Source organism: Mustela putorius, unplaced genomic scaffold, assembly GCF_011764305.1.
Source record: "Mustela putorius furo isolate JIRA1106 unplaced genomic scaffold, ASM1176430v1.1 tig00003909_pilon_pilon_pilon, whole genome shotgun sequence".
Taxonomy (NCBI): domain Eukaryota; kingdom Metazoa; phylum Chordata; class Mammalia; order Carnivora; family Mustelidae; genus Mustela; species Mustela putorius.
Window position 1 is genome coordinate 11,276,016 of NW_025422057.1, and position 19,584 is coordinate 11,295,599.

The 19,584-nt window shown below is 43.1% G+C and overlaps 1 protein-coding gene across 1 annotated transcript in view; it reads right to left on the bottom strand.

The window, feature by feature from the left end:
• The window catches only part of INPP5F (inositol polyphosphate-5-phosphatase F), a 78,986-nt gene extending 72,942 nt beyond the window's left edge, over positions 1-6,044 (bottom strand). Inside the window, exon 1 of the mRNA XM_045068770.1 lies at positions 5,701-6,044. Coding sequence (XP_044924705.1) covers positions 5,701-5,797 — 97 coding nt within the window. The 5' untranslated portion in view covers positions 5,798-6,044. The remainder of the gene's footprint in view (positions 1-5,700) is intronic.
• Between the last annotated feature and the right edge of the window lie 13,540 nt (positions 6,045-19,584).

The following is a 19,584-nucleotide window of genomic DNA, read 5'->3' on the forward strand; positions in this document are numbered from 1 at the left end:
CAAGGGCTCAGAACAGTATCTGATTCAGAAAAATGCTCAATACATAAATACTGTATTTATAATATTTAATACAGTATCTGATTCAGAAAAATGCTCAATACATAAATACTCAATACTGTTGCTATTACTACTATTAAACTCGGTTGACAAAGTAGACAACAAAATATGCATAAAAACTTCCCCAAATCTGTACTACTTGATTGCAAATGTCATCATTCACTTTAGACTATTTTTTTGAAGCTAAAGAAGTGGGGGGTTACTTTAGAAAGAGGGTTCTTTTCTACTTTGCATGCATCAATGTTCATAAAAATAAATGTAAAATCGACCTAACTACTAGCCTCTTAGAAATATAAAATATTAATATAAAATATAATATATAAAATATGGGAGAAAAGTGGTTTGGGGTATAACACTGCTAAGCGATTTAAAAGAAGACCAAAAACATCAGGAGAAAAACCTAGTTATTCAACCAAATGGTTAAAAAGATTTTTACAATAGATTTAATAATCAATTTTTTTAAAAAAGTTTTTACTTATTTATTCCAGAGAGAGAGGGAGTGCAAGCACACACCTATGCACACTAGCAGGGGGAAGAGCAGAGGAAAAGGGACAAGCAGACTCCTCAGTTGAGCGCAGAATTTGATCCCACAATCCCAAGATCATGAAATGAAGTCACTGGGCTGAAATCAAGAATGAGTCACTCAACAGAGCCACCCAGGCGCCCAAATAATCAATTTTTAAATTAAAATACCCTACAGCACCTGGGCTCAGGTAACCATCTCAGGGTCCTGGGATCAGGCTCCTTGCTCAGCAGGGAGTCTGCTTCTCCCTCTGCCCCTCACCCGGCTTATGCTCTCACACACTCTTTCTCTCTCTCAAATAAGTAAATAAAATCTTTAAAAATAAATTAAAATGCCCTATTATGTTGGCATGGTAATTTGTGAATTTTTAGAAAACATGATTTTTTTTTTTTAAAGATGAAGTTCAGGGATGTGTGGGTGGCTCAGTTGGTTAAGTGTCTGCCTTCAGCTCAGGTTATGATCCCAGGGTTCTGGGATCGAGTCTCACATCAGGCTCCCAGCTCAGTGGGAAGCCTGCTTCTCCCTCTGCCTGCTGCTCTCCCTGCTTGTGCTCAATTGCTCTTTTGCTCTCTGACAAATAAATAAAATCTTCAAAAAAAAAATTAAAAGATAAAGTTCAAAATCATTTTTTTCCAAAGTAAATACCAAATGACACTGAAAACTCTAAATAAACTGAATCTAGTTTCATATGATTCTTCAAAAGAGATAAAAGTTCTATGTGGATTTTAATTCCATAACTATAATTTCTCATTCAAAATAAGTTAACTTCATATGACATACTAAAAATAATTTTCACACACACATACACAAAAATCTCTAAGAAGAACAGGAACACTTTTTAAGGTTTCTGTGAATTCTAACAGAGCTACTATCCCCTCCAAAAAATGTTCTCTGGTATTCATCATTTAGAGTATCATATCTATAAATATAGTTTACATGCTTATGAATGTTAGGTATATGACAGATGCTTTGCCATCTTTTTATGGTCAGTCTCAGAATAGAAAGAAGCAATACTCAGCAGGAAATTACATAACACCATCATATCAGACAAAGCCACAAGGACTTAGTGGAAGCAATTTTAAGACTAAAGTGATAAGACTATATCACCCTTCCTATATCACCCTTCCCCAATAGTAGACTGTACTATAGTCCTTTTTAAGTCTTTAAATTATAATCTTTATTCTCAGATAGTAAAACACCACTCTTAGGAGATCACTGAATATTCACACAGAGCTTTATCATTTTTCCTAGTAGAAAATAAAACAATCTCTGGTAGTCATTACCCTGCAAAAGACATAAGCATCCACCAAAAAGCAGTTGCTGGATATGAATGCAGACTCCTCACTACCCTTAAGAAACTGGAAAGACCAGGAAAAAAAATAACAGTACTCAAGAGTTTAGCTAGAAGAAAAAATTGAAAAAATTTAAATAATGTTAAAGATGAAAATACGGAATATTACCACAAAGACTTAAAAAAAAAAAAAAAGGTGATGCTAAATCAGAGAAAAAAAACACAAGTGGAAATTCACTTTCCTCATATTTACTTCCTCACCCAGCTGCACAGAGATTTTCTGCCCCAATTAGAAGATATTCTAAAACAGGGCCTAAAATTAATATTAAGCATAACACAACATCATATTTTTATGGCAATGATATTACGGAGAAAAAAACTTGCACTTTACCTCAGCTCAACCAAAAAGACCTTCCTTGTCCTAATTACTCTAAAGTCCAGATTCCAAGATGAGTAAGTACGGTTCCTACCTTGGGGAATGCATTGTCCACTAGGGAAGAAGCAAGTAAACTATTTTCATATGATGATGCATTATGGACTATAAGAGAAGTGTGCACTAGGCATAAAAAGCACCTGGAAACACGATAAAAATGACCAATAATTCTACCCCAGGAACGTGGGCTACGGTGAGCACAGTATCTGAGCTATGCCTAACAAATTAGGCAGGCAAAGGAGCTGAAAGCATTCCAGGCTCAGGAAATGATCATTTTAACTTTAAATATCAATAGTGATTCTTCTGATGTCTCTAGGAAAAATTAAAGTACTGTTTCAGGTTGTTCAATAGCCACAAACAAAAACCACTACGCCCACAGGCTTTTTTGGTTTTATATAATACTGCCCTTTGGAAAAGAAAAGGACTTGGTCAGTAATCTATTCAGTTAAATAGCCAATAGGAAGCAATGAGATTTTAAATGCTGTCATTACAAACAACAGCAAAACTGTCCATGAAAGCAGAGAGAAAAGATCTAATAAAATGAAAACAATATTAAATGATCCTATAGAAAGAGATCTGAAAAGCACTTATCCAATTAAAATACCATTATTAATAGCCATTCTTTAAAAAGGATCTTGAGCACTGCATAGAAAAACTATTTGGTGAAGTTTAATGCATGGGATCCCTTACTCACTGGGTACCCTTGAATACCTAAAGATCAAAACAGACTGGTACTTCAGAAACATAATGGCCTCTTCCTTCCTCTAGATTTTTGTTCTACTTCTCTCTGTGGTCTCCTATATCCTCAGAAGTGATATAAACTTAACTGCAAAGACTACAGACATTTTATTCTAAAAATTTTTAAATTTGCCTTTTGATATGGACTTCAGATATATATATACAGTAATACAAATCACATGGCTTACTCCAAAAATCTAGGCCCAGATTACCCTGTGAATATTCCTTAAAGGCTTAATCCTGTGACTCATCTCAGTTTCTTTAGCTCAGAAGTATGGGTCTCAGTAGCCTTCCACTGAAAGCTGCTAGCCAGCATCCAAGAAGAGTTGACTTACTTCACTTGAGGGGAGTAATTTATCCCAAAGCAACCATTAGGACTGGAGAGCCTCCTGGTACAAGAAACAAACACAAACCAAAGAAAATGACAAATAATTCACTTAAAACCCCTCCTATTCTGAGGACTCCTGTGACCTTATCTCTTTGCATGTAATCAACTAGCTTGGTTCACCTCTGTCCATCTTAGAGGCTAAGAGAAAGGAGACTGGCCCTAGAAATGGAAATAAAGCCAAGACTTCTCTATTTATATATGTCTTAACTGCCCAAATTCACAGGTGACCACCTAGAGAGATCCTATTCCTTTACAAAATACATTAATTCTGGTCCTCCAAGATGTACACTGAACAAACACTGAACAAATTGGTATTGGTTTTTGTTTTATTTATTTATTTATTTGACAGACAGATCACAAGTAGGCAGAGAGGCAGGCAGAGAGAGAGGAAGGGAAGCAGGTTCCCCACTGAGCAGAGAGCCCGATGTGGAGCTTGATCCCAGCACCCTGGGATCATGACCTGAGCTGAAGGCAGAGGCTTTAACCCACTGAGCCACCTAGGCACCCCGGGGTGGTTTTGGTTTTTTGTTCTTGTTGTTGGCATTGTTTTTAAAAACATTTCTGTGATGTACAAGGACTCAAAAGCCCAACCCTCATTTTATAGTTGAGGAAATGAGGCACAGAAAAGTGCTCTGTCCAATGAACTGGAGATGATCTCAAGTTCCGTACAGCTGTAATCGTCAAGCCCTAAGAGTCTAAAGAGTTGGCTCATTGGCAGCCTCGAGAATTTTGCAATCTACCTTTCCTCAAGGAACATTTGAAGCCTTACCCCAACCTGGGAGGGGGGCGGGGAAGGCGGTGCCAGGCAAATGGTCAAATCAGGAAAAACAGAGAAGAGAATGACTGGAGACTGGTCACAATTATCCTATCTACAACGACTCTGGTCCCAAAATCATCAAGAACGTTCTCTGGGTGTAATCATTTCTCTTCCATTCTGAATAGAGGAATTAAATGTAATAGCTAGGAAATACACCCAGAGCCTTGGGAAGAATAACAAGTTTTCCTTCACGGCTCTCACAGATCAAGTAGGTCTTCTTAGGAAAGCTGGAGAACCTGCCGGAAAGTGTTCTGGAGGCTCTCTCTCTGTGAGCTCAGGCAAGTTACCCAAGTTTCACACCTGCCTTCTCACCTGAAAAAGAGGATGCCACCACTGGCTTCTGTAAGGCTGTTGTGGGGACTGGGAATAATACATTAAGGGGAAAGGTCCCTGGAAACCATCTTATACACAGTAACAGCTGTGATAAGCAATGCTCATTTGGACTTTCTCTACTTTTTTCCATTCAGACCATGTAATCCTTGTCTACATCACACACAAGAATTACACATAAATTTTAAATGTTCTGGCTATTTCTTTAGAACTCCATTCTCGCACTTCTAAAGTGAAAGCTCTCTGAGGTGATTAGGAAAAGGCAACCTCAAACGGGGAGGTGCTACCCAGTCTCCCCCACAAAGGAAGCCGCCTCCTGGACCCTTGTCCGCTCTCTGAGGGCAGGCGCTGCAGTCTGACTCACCGCTGTCAACTAATTTTCCTCACACAGACTAATCCGGGCAGACCTAGGCATCTCCTACCAGCTTACGCGACACCCAGACACGGCCCCACGATCCATGCTGTATGACAATACTGAGTCATACGAAAGTATTAAAAGTTCAACATTACAACGCAGTTCAGTTGTAATACTAAAGTCAAAGAAAAGGAGCTTTAAAATCGGGTGCCTGTGAGGTCACCAGAACGAAGTCACCCCTCTAACAAGAAGGGACCAGAAACACACAGATGTCAACAGGGAGTGACCCTCCCGCAGGACGTTCCACTGAACCAGCGCGATCGTTTCTGGCCCCAGATCGGGACAGGATTCGAACCCAGAACTTGTCTCAAAGGACGTGCCAGAGCCGCTCCGGAGTGGAAGAGGCCTTTAAGGCCAGGCGCCCCTCGCCCGAACTTTGCGGCTCGGCTCCGGTCCGCTCTCCCGGGCAGCAGAGCGGATCTCAACGCGGAGGCGCGCTCGGAGGAACGAGGGTCGCCGGCCCTTTGTCCCCCGCGGAGCGGCAGAGGCGAGACAGGCGCTCCCTCCCGTCAGGAAATAATGACAGCTCGAGCGCCTCGGCTCGCGCCCGCCCCGCCCCACCCCGCCCCGGGTGCCTGGGCCGCAGGCGGCGCCCGCCCGCCGGGCTGCCGGCGCCGAGGGGCGGCCGCGCCCCCTCCTCGCCCCCCGCCCCGCCCGGCTCCGCCGCGCCGGGCCCGGCCCAGGGCCACCCCGCGCCGCCAGCCTCACCGGGTCGGAGCTGGAGGCCGCCGTCGCGGCGGCTGCACCACAGCGCGCGCTCGCCCTGCTGCAGGATGTAGTGGTCCTTGGCTTGGAAGAGCTCCATGCCGGCCCCGGGCTCCGAGGGAGGAGGCGGCGGCGGCCAGGCGCGCCCCTGTCTCCGCGGCCCCCGGCCCCGGCCCCGGCCCCGGCCCCGGCGGCGGCGGCGGCTGCCCGCGGGGGGCGCTCGGGGCGTCCTAGTCGGCCGGGGCCGCCGGAGCCCGCGCCTCGAGGAACAGCGACTGAGGGAGCGCCCCAGCGGCCAGGCCCGCGGGAGGAGAACGCGCACCGGCGGCGGTGGCGGCGGCAGCGGCAGCGGCCTTAGAGGCCTCTCCCCCAGCTCCGCCCCTTGCCCGGCTCCGCCCCTGGCACAGCTCCAGGCCCCACCCCCTTCAGTGGCTCCGCCCCGGGTTCGACCAGGCTCCTCCCCCTCCCTGTCGCCTCCGCGCGCCTCTTTCTCCTTTCGGTGCCCCTTTCCGCCGTTTCCCGCCGCCCTCCAGCTTCTCCCGGGTTTCTCCTCCTGGCTCCTCCCCCAGGCTCTTCCTCCCTGCTCTCCTCCTCCCCCAGCCCTGCTTCGGCTCTCCTAGGCCCCGCCCCTGGTGGGCCCGCCTTCCCTCCCGAGGCGAGGGCCGGCTTGGCTGAGTCAGGGGCCGGCCGTCCTCACGCAGTGTAACTTCTCGAGCGGAAGCTCTCTCTTGGGATCTTCCCTCCCATACCAGCGGGTTATTAACTACTTTCACCAGCCCCGAGGAAAGCCCCGTCGACTCCTTACATCCAGCCTGAAACCTCCTCCTCCCGGGGCCTGAGTTGCCCTCAGAGACCCAGGCCAGGAGAGCCGGGAAATGCAACCCAACACGCTGGTTCCAGGGTCTAGCCCCAGCCAGGCTCTCCTCAGAGCAGGGCAGTCCTCTGTGTCGATATTTACTCTTAGAACCTTGTGACTTTTGACAACAGCAGGTATTCAACAAATACACATCCAGGAGCATGTAACAGTGAGAAACACACAAGTATTGGCACCGGGCTCTAACTAGCGAGGAAGGAGGGAGCAAAATTCAGAAGCTATCGTGTTCCGAATTAAGTAAGAGGGGTCTGAGAAGACGTCAAAAAAATAAGTCATCAGTGAAGTGGAAGGAATCTAGTCTGACAAGCCTCCCCCAACCCCAAAATCTTTGAGCTATTTTGGAAGTCCAGCTGGTATGTTGAACCGAATATGGCTTGGGAGTCAGGTCCCTGGTTCCAGGTCCAGCTCCAGGTGTGATCTAGTGTGTGAACTGGGGAAGCTCTCCTGGTCTCAGATGGTGGTGGAACTAAATGGTCTTTAAATTACACTCTCAGTTTTATATATCAGTGAGTCTTGCTACTTCTAGCTCCTGCATTCTATAATGTTTTAGAAGGGAAGGGGGAAAAATAAGGTACGAGACAAGAAAAGGAAGGCAATAATTTTAACCTTCTGCTTAGATAAAAGTGAGAGGGCCCCCAAAGCAGCAAGGAATTCCATATTACTAATTATTCCAGCCCACACTGATTTCTCTGCTGAATTTCCATAGCACAGAAAGACCCATGATGACAAACTGTCCTGCAATCTCTGATAAGTAACAAGTCTCCTGGTCTGCCCAGGTATCTTAAACATAAAAATCAAGAGGAGTGATACCATATCAAAGCTTTGTGATGTGAGTTGGACACAGAAGATAATGGAGACAAGATTCAGTAAAAGCATCAGTTTCCGCTTTACTGTTGAATTCAGCCATATGTTGACTTTCCTTAGCAAAAATGAATAGGTAATGAAAAAGCCCTCTGATGACTGTATGTTCTACAAATTATTCTGTGTTTTTTTTAATTAATTGCATTGTCAGATGTGACAAAAACAATGCTATTGTAATTGTTTGAAAAGAATTGGCTGGTTGATTGAAAATTTTCCTGGTGTTTCGAATCAATGATTCCAACCCTAGCTACCTATTAGAATTAGCTGGGGAGTTTTTCCAATCACACCAATGCTAAGACTTCAGGCCAATGAAATCGGAATCTAACTGGGTTAGGCTCTGGCATCAGCATTTTTTCCTAAGCTACCTAGAGGATTCTAACATGCAGCCAAAGTTAAGCACCACTTTTTAAAATGAAATTAATTGGAAAAAAACCTGTCTGAAGCAGCTTAGCAGAAAACAGCAGTCAATCATTAACTAATACCATTCCATGGGGTCGATTACCTATAAATCCAGAGTTAACAAGCAGAACCTTTAGGAGAGAGAAAACCTGAAGAAAAGTTGCTCCTAAACTTGACTTTCTCCCCTCTCTCTCTAAATGCATGCCTGGCTGAGCAGAATGAATGAAAAGAGGATATACTCTGTCCTTAGCAGATATCAGGTCCCCAGTCTCCTGCCACACCTGCCCTGCCTTGCTCCTTCTACATAATTCTTGAACCTCAGACCCTGCAGCTTCCCCATTCCATGGCTGGTCTCCCCATCTCCGGCCTGTGGCTATCTGCTAGCCTCCATCACTCTCTTCCAGCTTCCAAATTCGAGGCCCTCCTGCCCTTGAATGATGTCACCCAGGTTGTACCCAAAAGTCCATGTGATGCTGTACTGCTTTTTAAACAGGGATGACCCTATCTTCTTTTCCATGTATGGTGTCCTTATACTCCTTTAAGCATATTCACTAGGGAGGTAGGTTGTAGTATCCAACTCTGTGTGATCCCAGTCAAGTCAGAAATCTTAGAAGAGATGATTACCAAGGGCTCTTCCAGCCCTGAAATCAATGAATGTGAGGAAACGTGTCCACATAGTTGAACCTCCGCAAATAATGATGGTAAATGACTCAACTCTGATTATTGATTTGGCCTTCAGTATCAAGTTTATTATTTGTCTCTGAGATTTTGGGGGTTCTGATTGGACTCTAGTGTTCTCTGGTGAAATTTGACTTTTAACATCATTTCCTATCTACTTGTCCACAGTCTTGTATGCTGTTTGTCTATGAGAACTTTCTTCAGTCTTGTTTGTGTATGAGAAATCTTCCAAAGGAGGGACTTTTAACAAAATACATGTTCTGCCTGCCAGAAGGCTGCTCATTCTTAGCTCTGCCACGGAGGTGGTTACAGGCCCCGGGCACTTACAAGCCAAATGTTTACATTTGACCAATGCTCAGCCGGTTTCTCATGGATTTGCCTACCAGTAAACTTCTGCTACCTCCTCCCATAATTTCACCAGGGACAATTGGAAAGTGTCACAGCCATTCTGGAGCACTTTGACATACATAAAATTGTTTGACAAAAGGGGGAAGGCCTCTCAGGAGACTGTCACATTGGTCTGAAAGAAAGAGATTGCTTTGTTCACTGGAGAAGACCATCTCCTTAATTTCTATACTTTAGGGGGTTAAAAAGTACTCAGTGTTTAATTGGCCTGATAAAATTGTCCACCCAAGTCATTGTTTAACCAGCTATGATAATTCTTTTGTGTGTGTCTTTTTGTGTGAATCTAATCTCTCTGCATCTAATCTCCTTCCAGACGGAAGATAATTAGCCTTTACAGTGATCATTTCATATTTGTCTAAAGCCAGTTCTCTCTCACTTCCTCACCGTTAGGCATTTACTTTTCAATTAAATAAAATGGTTAAAAAATTAGTTCTAAAAAAGCTAATTTGAAAAAAATGTCCAAGATATACTGTTAAATAGAAAATGTCCAAATTGCAGAATAGTATTTTAAGGTATGCCATTTGGGTTTTTAAAAGTGGAGAATGAGAGAGAGATGTTTTTATAAGCCCAGAAGATTTCTGAAATAAAATACAAAGAAGTATAGTTCCCTCAGAGCAATGGGAAAGGGAAGTGGATGAGAAATACAAGGAGGGCAGAAACTTCTTTTCAGTTTATATTCCTGTACAGTTTGGTTTTTTTAACCATGTGTTTTTAATGCTTTAAATAAAAAACAACAACACCACTAGTTAAATGTGTGTGTATAAAAGTCCTTCGACCACACACAAAAACATTTTTAGGTAATCTACTGCCTAAGAGTCTAGAACCTCTGTCTGGACAACCAGAAATCCAAGGCATGGGTTTTTTGGTTTTGTTTTTTTAAAGATTGTATTTATTTATTTGACCGAGAGAGAGATCACAAGTAGACAGAGAGGCAGGCAGAGAGGGAGAAGCAAGCTCCCCACTGAGCAGAGACCCTGATGCGGGGCTGGATCCCAGGACCCTGAGATTGTGACCTGAGCCAAAAGCAGAGGCTTAACCCACTAAGCCACCCAGGCACCCCAGCATGGGTCTTTTTATTTTACATACCCTACTTAGTACTTTTGAGCTTTCCTAACATTTTAAATGCTGTCAGAGTGAGGTATGATTAAGTAGATAAGCCATTTTCCTGTACTGTATACTTTTTTAAACAGAGCATAAGGAACAGAGATTTTTCTTAAGCACATTTTCGAAACCACAGCCATAACTGTGGCTTGTTCTTCCCCTCTACCAATTATAACTCTCAGGTGGATGACCTATTGGGTTGGTACCATCATAAATCAATAACAATGGTCAAAAATGCTGTCTGTTAGATAATCATGTTAGAGATTTTTTTTTTAAAGATTTTATTTATTTACTCGACAGAGAGAGATCACAAGTAGGCAGAGAGGCAGGCAGAGAGAGAGAGAGGAAGAAGCAAGCTCCCCGCTGAGCAGAGAGCCCGATGTGGGGCTCAATCCCAGGACCCTGAGACCATGACCTGAGCCGAAGGCAGAGGCTTAACCCACTGAACCACCCAGGCGCCCCCTGCCTAGCAGATTTTAAATCCACTGTTTCTTTTCCTGGTGAAAGGAAAAGAAAATCTCCTAGTCTACCACCATTTTGTAAGGGTAGCACTTGGTAACAAGAAAATACAGGATTACAGTTTTCCTACTACTGCTCCATCCTTTTTCCTCAATTTTCTAGCCATTCCTCATTGAGCCTGAGTTAGCAGAGAAGGTGTGTATTGGGTGATGGGTGTTTGTAGGGCTCCTGACTGGTTGGGCAAGGGGGTGGGGTACACAGCTGGGTGGAGCCAAGAGTGAACGGGATTTGCAAAGTCTCTAAGATGATGTTTTTAACAAGGCTCATGATGAGTAACCCGAGATCAGCTGCAGATGTGGCAAAGATCTTTCAAAATTGGGTCCTCATCTAATTTTAGGATTAGAGTAAGGCTGTTGTTGATCTCAAATATGGTGAGATCCTAACATTTAAGTTGCCCATAAGCAGTGCATCATTTCTCACGTTTTTTCTCATCACTGTTCTATGAATTAATCAAGATTCTAGGTTGTAGGTGTGATGCTTTTAAAGCTACAGCCCACGGGACTCAGTCCAGGGCAGCACCGAACTTAAAAAAGGACCCATTCCATACAGCTAAAAATAATTTAAGGAAATGCAATCCTTTGTGAATATTTCTCAATTATTATAAAGCCCTCTGTAAGTTGTTTTTTTCAGTCTTACTTTTCTTCTTCTCATTGTCCTCATACAGCACAGATACCCCTGTCCCTTTCCTCTCCAGGCTCCTTCCTCTTTTTCAGCTCTTTGCTATGAAATCTGACCACTTAAAGATACCTTCCTTCTTAGAGGATGGGAGAGGGAAAGAAATAGCACAAGCCTAAGCCAGAAGGCTCTCCAGCTGTGGGGCTAAGGGGGCAGTCTGGGAACACTCAGACAGACATTAACCATGCTGTCCTGCAGTCAGGGCCTGCTACTCCCTTGGGACTCAGCATAATTATTTTCATTTTGAACTGGAAAAAAAAAAAAAAGTCTCCTGTAAACAATTTGGAGGTGGGGGCGGGGCTTACATTCAGAGCCCAAAGACCAAGATGTGGACTTTTCTCCCCTTGTGAGTTTATGATGAGAACTCCGGAGTTTGGCTCTGAGGAGGATAGCAAGCTTCAGGGATGGGCGTCCACCTGCAGAAATAGACAAGCTCCAGATCTGAAAGCACTTCACAATTCACTACCAGACCCTTGTTTCCTGCTGGCCCTAACTATGAAATGCAGTACTTACTGTTCTGCCTGCTGACCTTGAAGCCGAGAAATCCAAGGGAGATGGAGAGAGACAGGTAGGAGAAACAGTGTGATGCAGGCAGTTCTGATGGACTCTCTTCTCTTCTCTTCTCCCCTCCCCGCCGTCCTACCAGCCCTGCACCTGGTCTAGGCCCAGTATGCAGAAGTGTTTGCCAGTTGCATATGACCCCATCAACTCTGGTAAGTGGGAAGCCCCTGTCTGGCCACCTCCTCCATTCACCGAAGCTGTGTGGGCAGGCAAATCTCCCACTTGTCTCTAAGCCTGGCTTCCTTCATGTAAAATGTGGAGAAAATATAAAATTTTCTTTACAAGTTTCTCAGCAGGATTCAGTGAAGTCTGAAAGGGTGTTCTGAGCTATAAACTGTTAAAGAAATGTCATTTTATAATTTTGCAAAAATCTACTTTATGTGTAAAGTGTCCCCACTAGATTTCAGTTTATTTCATAGGTTCCTAACATGTCATATATACAGAATATGACATATTAGGAACCTATGAAATATACATATATATTTACATATAATGTTAATATATATTAAAATATATTATATTTATATTATTATATAATATATGTTATAGTATATATAATGATAATACATATTAAAGAAGAAATAGGGGCACCTGGCTGGCTCAATTGGTAGAGCATGGGGCAATTGATCTCAGGGTTGTGAGTTCAAACCCCACATTGTGTGTAGAGATTACTTCAAACATTTAAAAAAAAGTTAAAAAGAAGAAATATGTCAATATATACATGATTCAGATATTTTAGTTCAAATCACATTATTGGGGAATAGGAGTGATTGATATTAATCATATAACTTGAAGGTGGATGTTGGCCTTAATTCACATTAGAGACAGAATTCACCCTGAGCCTAATGATACATAAGCTTTGGGACTTTTGGATTTCATCCAAAGTCCTGTACCAAATTCTGTACTCATTTTGTATTTTCCTTTCTAAAGAGGATCCTCCATATTTTAAAAAGCATTAGGCACCACAAACCTTCCTCCCAACACTAGCATAAAAGAACATTCTGTGCTTCTGCATTCCAGGAGAATTTTATGCCTCCTCTTTGTCTTCTCTTGATTCGTCCTTCTGTCTTCAGATATTTCTCTGGCATCATTTTAGCCTCTCCTCTCCTTTCTAAACTCAGATATTCTTTTTGCCACCTCCAACTCTCTAAGCCACTAACAATCACGTGGTGGGGGAACACATGTATACATGCACCCACACACTCACTTCCATCAAGAGATAAATTTGGAGATCGGAAATAGCGTGTTCAAGAATAGCACCATTCATCCCAAATGACTCAGACGGAGACATTCCAGTTCATGGGGAGCCTTTCTGGCGAAATTGGAGCTAGGAAGAATTCTTTGATTTGATAATGCTAGGCTTATAGATTTTCCAGGAGAGGATTCAAAAGTGCTATTAATAGGAAGAAAGTGTTTTCATCATGTGATATCAGACTAGGCTGTCTCTGGAAAAAATGGAACATTCCTTGAGGCAAGGTGTTCTTGCCCTTGAGTGATTCCGAAGGAACTGGTCACACCCTTTCCTGGTCCAGGAACTCTCAGGAATTACGCCAGACACTCCAGTCCTCTCCTAATTCATGAAACCCAAGCTCACCCCCCAAGCTACAAAATGCACACACACACACACACACACACACACACACACACTCCAGAGCCAAGAGAGGAACACTCTTAGGAACACAGGCTGAAGGCCAAAGTAGTAAATACTTGAGGAGACAGAGGGTAGAGGTAGGTCCTAACCTGTTAGAAGGGTTGAAATTTTCATTTTCTTTTCCTTTCTTTTTAGGATTTATTTTATTTACTTTATTTTTTAAAGATTTATTTATGAGAGAGATAGGGAAAGAGAGAGAACCCAAGCAGGGTGCGGGGCAGAAGAGAGGGAGAGGCAGACTCCCCACTGAGTGTTGGTCTTTACTCTAGGACCCTGGAATCGTGACCTTACCCGACTGAGCAACCCAGGCGCTCCAGGGTTGGAATTTTCAAAAGAGGGACTGGGAGACATCAGACTGGGTGGGGAGATTGAATGAAGGCAGGAGGCAGACACTGAAAAACTGGAGAGGACACAGGTAGTATCCATTCTATATTCTCTGAAGGCCTAGACTTCACATCACCTCACCCTCAGTGGCAGGAGGAAAAGACTAAGGCAGATGAAGGAAGAGCTTCCAGCCCTTCTACTGGACTGCTTTAGATGCCTTATTGGACTTTTCACTAAAAGCATAGCTGAACCTCCCCCTACCCTAAGCCAGCTGAGTAATAGCCCTCAAAGTTATCAGAACCTAATCCTGGAAGGCGAGATCCATTTTCTGAGGTCTGTGTAGCTACTGCTGCTTGTGTCATACTCGCCACAGGGCTGATATCTCTTATTTGGACCTGTCCCTACTCTATAGCACTGAGAAGCCGTGGAGCCTCTGTCAAGCATTGTGCTTCTCCCTGCCCCACTAACTTTCCTGGGGCTGCTGTAACCAGCTCCCACAAACGGGTGGGGTGGGGGGGTTCAAACAACAGAAATCTATTCTCTTATAGTTCTGGAGATCAGAAGTCCAAAATCAGGGTGTTGGCAGGGCCATGTCTCTCTGGAGGCTGTAGGAGAGGATCCTTCCCTGCTTCTTCCTAGCTTCCGGTGACTTCTGGCCATCCTTGGCACTTCTTGGCTGGCAGCTGTGTTCCTGCCATCTCTGCCATCACTGTCACATGTCCTTCCCTCCTCACTCTAATCCAGTATGACATCATCTTAACAACTAATTACATCTGCTAACGCCCTATTTCCAAATAAGATTGCCTTCATGGGTTCCTCATGGACATGAATTTTGGGGGGACACGATTCAGCCAAGTACACTTGCCCAAGGAACCTTTGTAGGTCTCTTTGGATGGCTTGGTTTTCTTTCATTGCCTCTTTTAATACACCAACCAATTCCTTATGTCTTGAGAAGAAAAAGCCATAAAGAGTGTAACAGAAACCTATATGAATTAATTGTCTCATTTTCTTCTATTTCTAGAGAAAAAAGATTTTTCTCTTAAGGAAAGGTAAAACATCAGTCATAAGGGCGTTGAGTATGACAGCAGCCACATTATTAAAGTGTGAATATCGACAGCTGACTCCCTCTGTTCCAGGAGTCTCTGTTGGAAGTGGGCTGTTCCCTGAACTGCTTCTCCTTCCTTGCCCTCAAGGAGGGTCCCATGGTGATGTACCTAGAGCAGATCTCCAAATTGATGGCTTTGTCACCCATCCTTCTCCTCTTTGCCCACCCATGGCCCTTGAAGCTGAGACCCAGAGTAAGGAAGGGTTATGGCTGGTACCCAGCTGTCTTAGCAACTCAGCATTCCACAAGAAAGTGCCATTGACTGTGTGGCTTAACAAATAGGAATTTCTTTCTTCACCGTTGTGGAGGCTAGAAGTCCAAGATCAACATGTCCTCAGGGATGATTTCTTCTGAGGCCCTTCTCCTTGGCTTGCAATTGGCCATCTTCTGACTGTGTTCTCATATGATTATCTCTCTGCCATGTGTTAGACTGTCCTAATCTCCTCTTCTTATATGGACACCAGTCATATGGGATCAGAGCCCACCCATATGACCTTATTTTACCTTAACTGCCTCCTTAAAGACTCTATCTCTAAATACAGTCATAGTGTCATAGTCTGAGGACTTCATTGTAAGAATTTGTAGGGGACACAGTTCCGCTCATAATAACAGTCAAAGATTTCTTCAGCTTACATACTCCTCTTCCCATCAATCCTAGCCATGCTTGGGGGGCCATCCAATCACCCTACAAGATATGGAATCTTTTCTCTAAGCAGATAAATAGATAGATAGATAGATGATAGATAGATATAAACCAGATACTTGCAATAATCTACCCATGACTAATGTATTCTGTGAAGTTCTTGGATCATTGAGAATACCTATTAAAATGATCATTTCAGAGACATATTGCAAATATTTTATTAACTGAGAAAATGGAAAAAAACAAGAGTTGGGAAATTTAGTTTCATTATTAATCTAATTGAAAACAACAGGTTTGCTGGGTGCTAAAAATAGTACCCGTGTCTGAGCGAGCCAGATGACTGAGAATAATCAGTTTTTTAGAAAAATCATAAAAGCCTCAATCATAATGAAGACTGATGAGAAAGAGTCTTCTTCTTAGAGTACTCAAAAAGGGTAAGCAAAGGGCAATAAAAAGTTCAAATTTCAGAGACAGAATGAGAGCCAAAGTGTTGTGTGCCTAGAAGAAAAAGACATAACAGCTAACCATATTCACTCTAGAAGGAGTGAACAGTGATGCTGCAAAGTAGGCATGCAAAAAACATGCCTGGCACCAGGACAGAGGAGTTCTTTTTTTTAAAGATTTTATTCATTTATTTATTTGACAGACAGAGATCGCAAGTAGGCAGAGAGGCAGATAGAGAGAAAGGAAGAGAAGCAGGTAACCTGCTGAGCAGAGAGCCCAATGTGGGGCTCAATCCCAGGATTCTAGGACCATGACCTGAGCCGAAGGCAGAGGCTTTAACCCCCTGAGCCACCCAGGTGCCCCATTTTTTTTTTAATTCTCATTTTACAGCATCTTTTTTTTTTTCCCTAAGATTTTATTTATTCATTTGACAAAGAGAGCGGGAGAGCACAAGCAGGGGGAACAGTAAAGGGAGTGGGAGAAGCAGACTCCACTGAGCAGAGAGCCCGATGCGGAGCTGGATCCCAGGACACTGGGATTTTGACCTGAATGGAACACAGCCACTTAACCATCTGAGCCACCCAGGCACGCAGGACACGGGATTCCTATTTCAGCAGGTAAAACAAAAATTGTTTTGGAGGTAGAAGGCAAGCTTATCACTAATGATGATGTAATTAAGCCTTGGATCCTTTCTCGGGTGATCAGCTCAATGTCAATTCCAGGCTGTATGTGCCTGTAGCAGTAGGAGATGTAAAAAACAAAAAACAAAATAAAACAAAATAAAACCCCAAAACCAAAAAACCCATGAGGTCGACAAGATTTATATCAATTTCACAGATTAAACAATAAAAACCATAATCTACAGAATTGTCAAATCACTATATTGTACACCTGCAACTAATATAACACTGTATGTTAACTATACTGGAATTAAAATAAACACACACACACACAAAACCCCACAGTGCTAGGGATGCATGCCATTTATACTCATCTTTGCAACCCAAACAGTGAGGGAATATAGTCAATTAAATATCTTCCTCTGTTCTAAGTCTGTGCATGGATTGAAAGAAAACAGCTGAGCTCCTGATAGAATGGGAAAATAACGCCTTTGCCTAGGTGACGCCCATGACATCAGAACAAGAATTATTGTCAGGTACCAAAAGGAAAAGGTGTTAAGAGAAAAGATATGAACAAGTTCTGAGGAAAATCCATTTTTAAAAAGGGGCGTGGGTGGCACCTGGGTGGCTCAGTCGTTAAGCGTCTGCCTTCAGCTCAGGTCATGATCCCAGGGTCTTAGGATCGAGCCCCACATTGGGCTCCCTGCTTGGCGGGAAGCCTGCTTCTCTCTCTCCCACTCCCCCTGCTTATGTTCCCTTTCAAATAAATAAATAAAATCTTTAGTTTAAAAAAAAAAAAGGAGGCAAAGGAGATAATAATGTTACCTCTGACGATTTTCCACAGCAGCCCTGAGAGCTCAAATTACTTAAAAGACCTATTTTTATTCTGCGGTAATAGGAGGTAAGTATCAGCAGCATGTACAGATGGTTTCCGTGATGCCTGGGTTCTCCTGGCAGGATCTCCAGTCCTAGAGGGAGCAGCACAGGAGAGGACCTAGAGAGAGAATGTCTCTCTTTGTCCTGGAAGCATCTCCCCAGTCAAATATATATTATTTTAACAAAAAAATACTATGTAAAATACCATAAAATTATTAATTATATTAAAATTTCCATCAAAAATCTCAAAGCTACTGAGACGAAGAATTAGTCCTATTCTGTAGGTTAAAATAAGAAAGGGGACAGAAAGATATGGTCATTTGGTCAGCATTTTAGTTTCTTAGGGCTGCCAGAGTACCACATACTGGGTAGCTTAAAACAATGGAACGTTATTGTCTTACAACTTCAGAAGGCTAGAGGTTCAAAATCAAGTTGTTGGCAAGGCCACACTCCCTCTGAAGTCTCTAGAGGAGAATCCCTCCTTGCCTCTTTTAGCTTCTGGTGGTTGCTGGTAACCTCAGTGTTTCTTGGTTTGTAAGATGCATCACTCCACTTTCTGTCTCCATTGTCCCCATGTGACTGTGTCTAAATTTTCCTCTTCTTATCAGGCCACAAGCCATTGGATTAGGCCTTCAGTATGACCTTAGCTTGATTACATCTTCAAAGACCCCACTTCCAAATAAGGTCATATTCACATGTACCAGGGGTTAGGACTTGAATATATCTTTTGAGGGGATATAATTCAACCCACAATAGTCATTTTAAGAACAGGACATTGGTATCCAGGGGTAAATATACCCAAAGCCACCAAGGGCCATGTCTCTACAGGCAAAAAGGGAGAAAACGCTGTGTTTACTGGTGAAATGACCCAGCATCTCTCTCTCTGAATAAACTCTAGGAGTTCTTCCCTTTTCTAAGATTCATGATTCTGTGACTTGTAACTTATTGTCTATAGATAGATAGAATCTGTCTATAATGTCTTTTGTGACTTTTCCATTACAAAAAGTTCACATTCCTATCCGTAAAGCTGATATCAGTGCTTTTCCTAGGAAACTTCTTCCAAAATGGAATGGTCTGCTCTAAACGATTTATCTATTCTTTAGAATGAAAGGAGAAGAATGTCTGTAGAAGGAAAAACATAATAAAATGGATATTTTGAGCTTCTATTCAGCTTAAGACTCTGTGATTGCTCCATCAGTCTACTTAATGCCATGTACATAATCATCCCCATTAAGGGATATGGCAGATGAGAGGCAGAGCACTTGAGACCTTGCCAAGGTCTCCTAGGCCCTAAGAAGGTAGAGAGTGAGCTAAAGACAGGTGCATCCTTCCTTTGACCCTAGGAGAAAGACAACTGCAACTAGAGAGAAGAGAGAGGATGGTGTGGAAGGCCTGGAATGGAAGCATCCTTCCTTCCCTCTGAACCAAGCAATGGTTTGTTTAGGAGCTGCTGTCTCCGTTTGTGCAGTATGGCCACTGCCGAAGAGAACCAGAGTAAGCCACTCACGCAACACCCTACAATAGGGGCCCATTGTCATGTGAGTCACGTGACTGTGACCTAAGCATTATTCCCCTCAACTGTGCCATGCTTTGTTGTGAGGCTAGAGAAAACCATGAAATGTAATCATTCTTTCTTAGTCTGGAGGAGAACCAACAAAATTGAATGATTCATTCATGGGTGACCCCACATTGTTTCATTCTACCCCACAACATTCTTTGTCCACCTTCTCCTTAAAAGCATTTATTCTCTCAAGAACTAGTATGTACTAGTTTTCACAAGCTGATGACAGCTTAATGCAGCTTAAAACCCAATATTTTTTTTTCCCTTCCACTTCTCCTTTTTAACTTGTGTTACTTCACTTCTTCACTTTCTGCTCTTCCGAACTATTTTATATTGCCTTCTTTGTCGGTGGCGTTTTCCTGTATCCTCACTTTCTTTTTCCTTTCTTCAAACAGTTTCCAAATCATGCCAGATGTTTGACTCTCTCTTCCTTCTGGTTCTCTGCAGAATCATCAAAACTGAGAACTTAAGGGGAAAAAGGAATTTTCAGGTAGTTTAATGGCATTGTTTTACAGATGAAGGGCTAAGATCTAGGGAATTTAAGACATTTCCCCAAAGTGGGGCATCTGGGTGGCTCAGTCAGTTGGGTG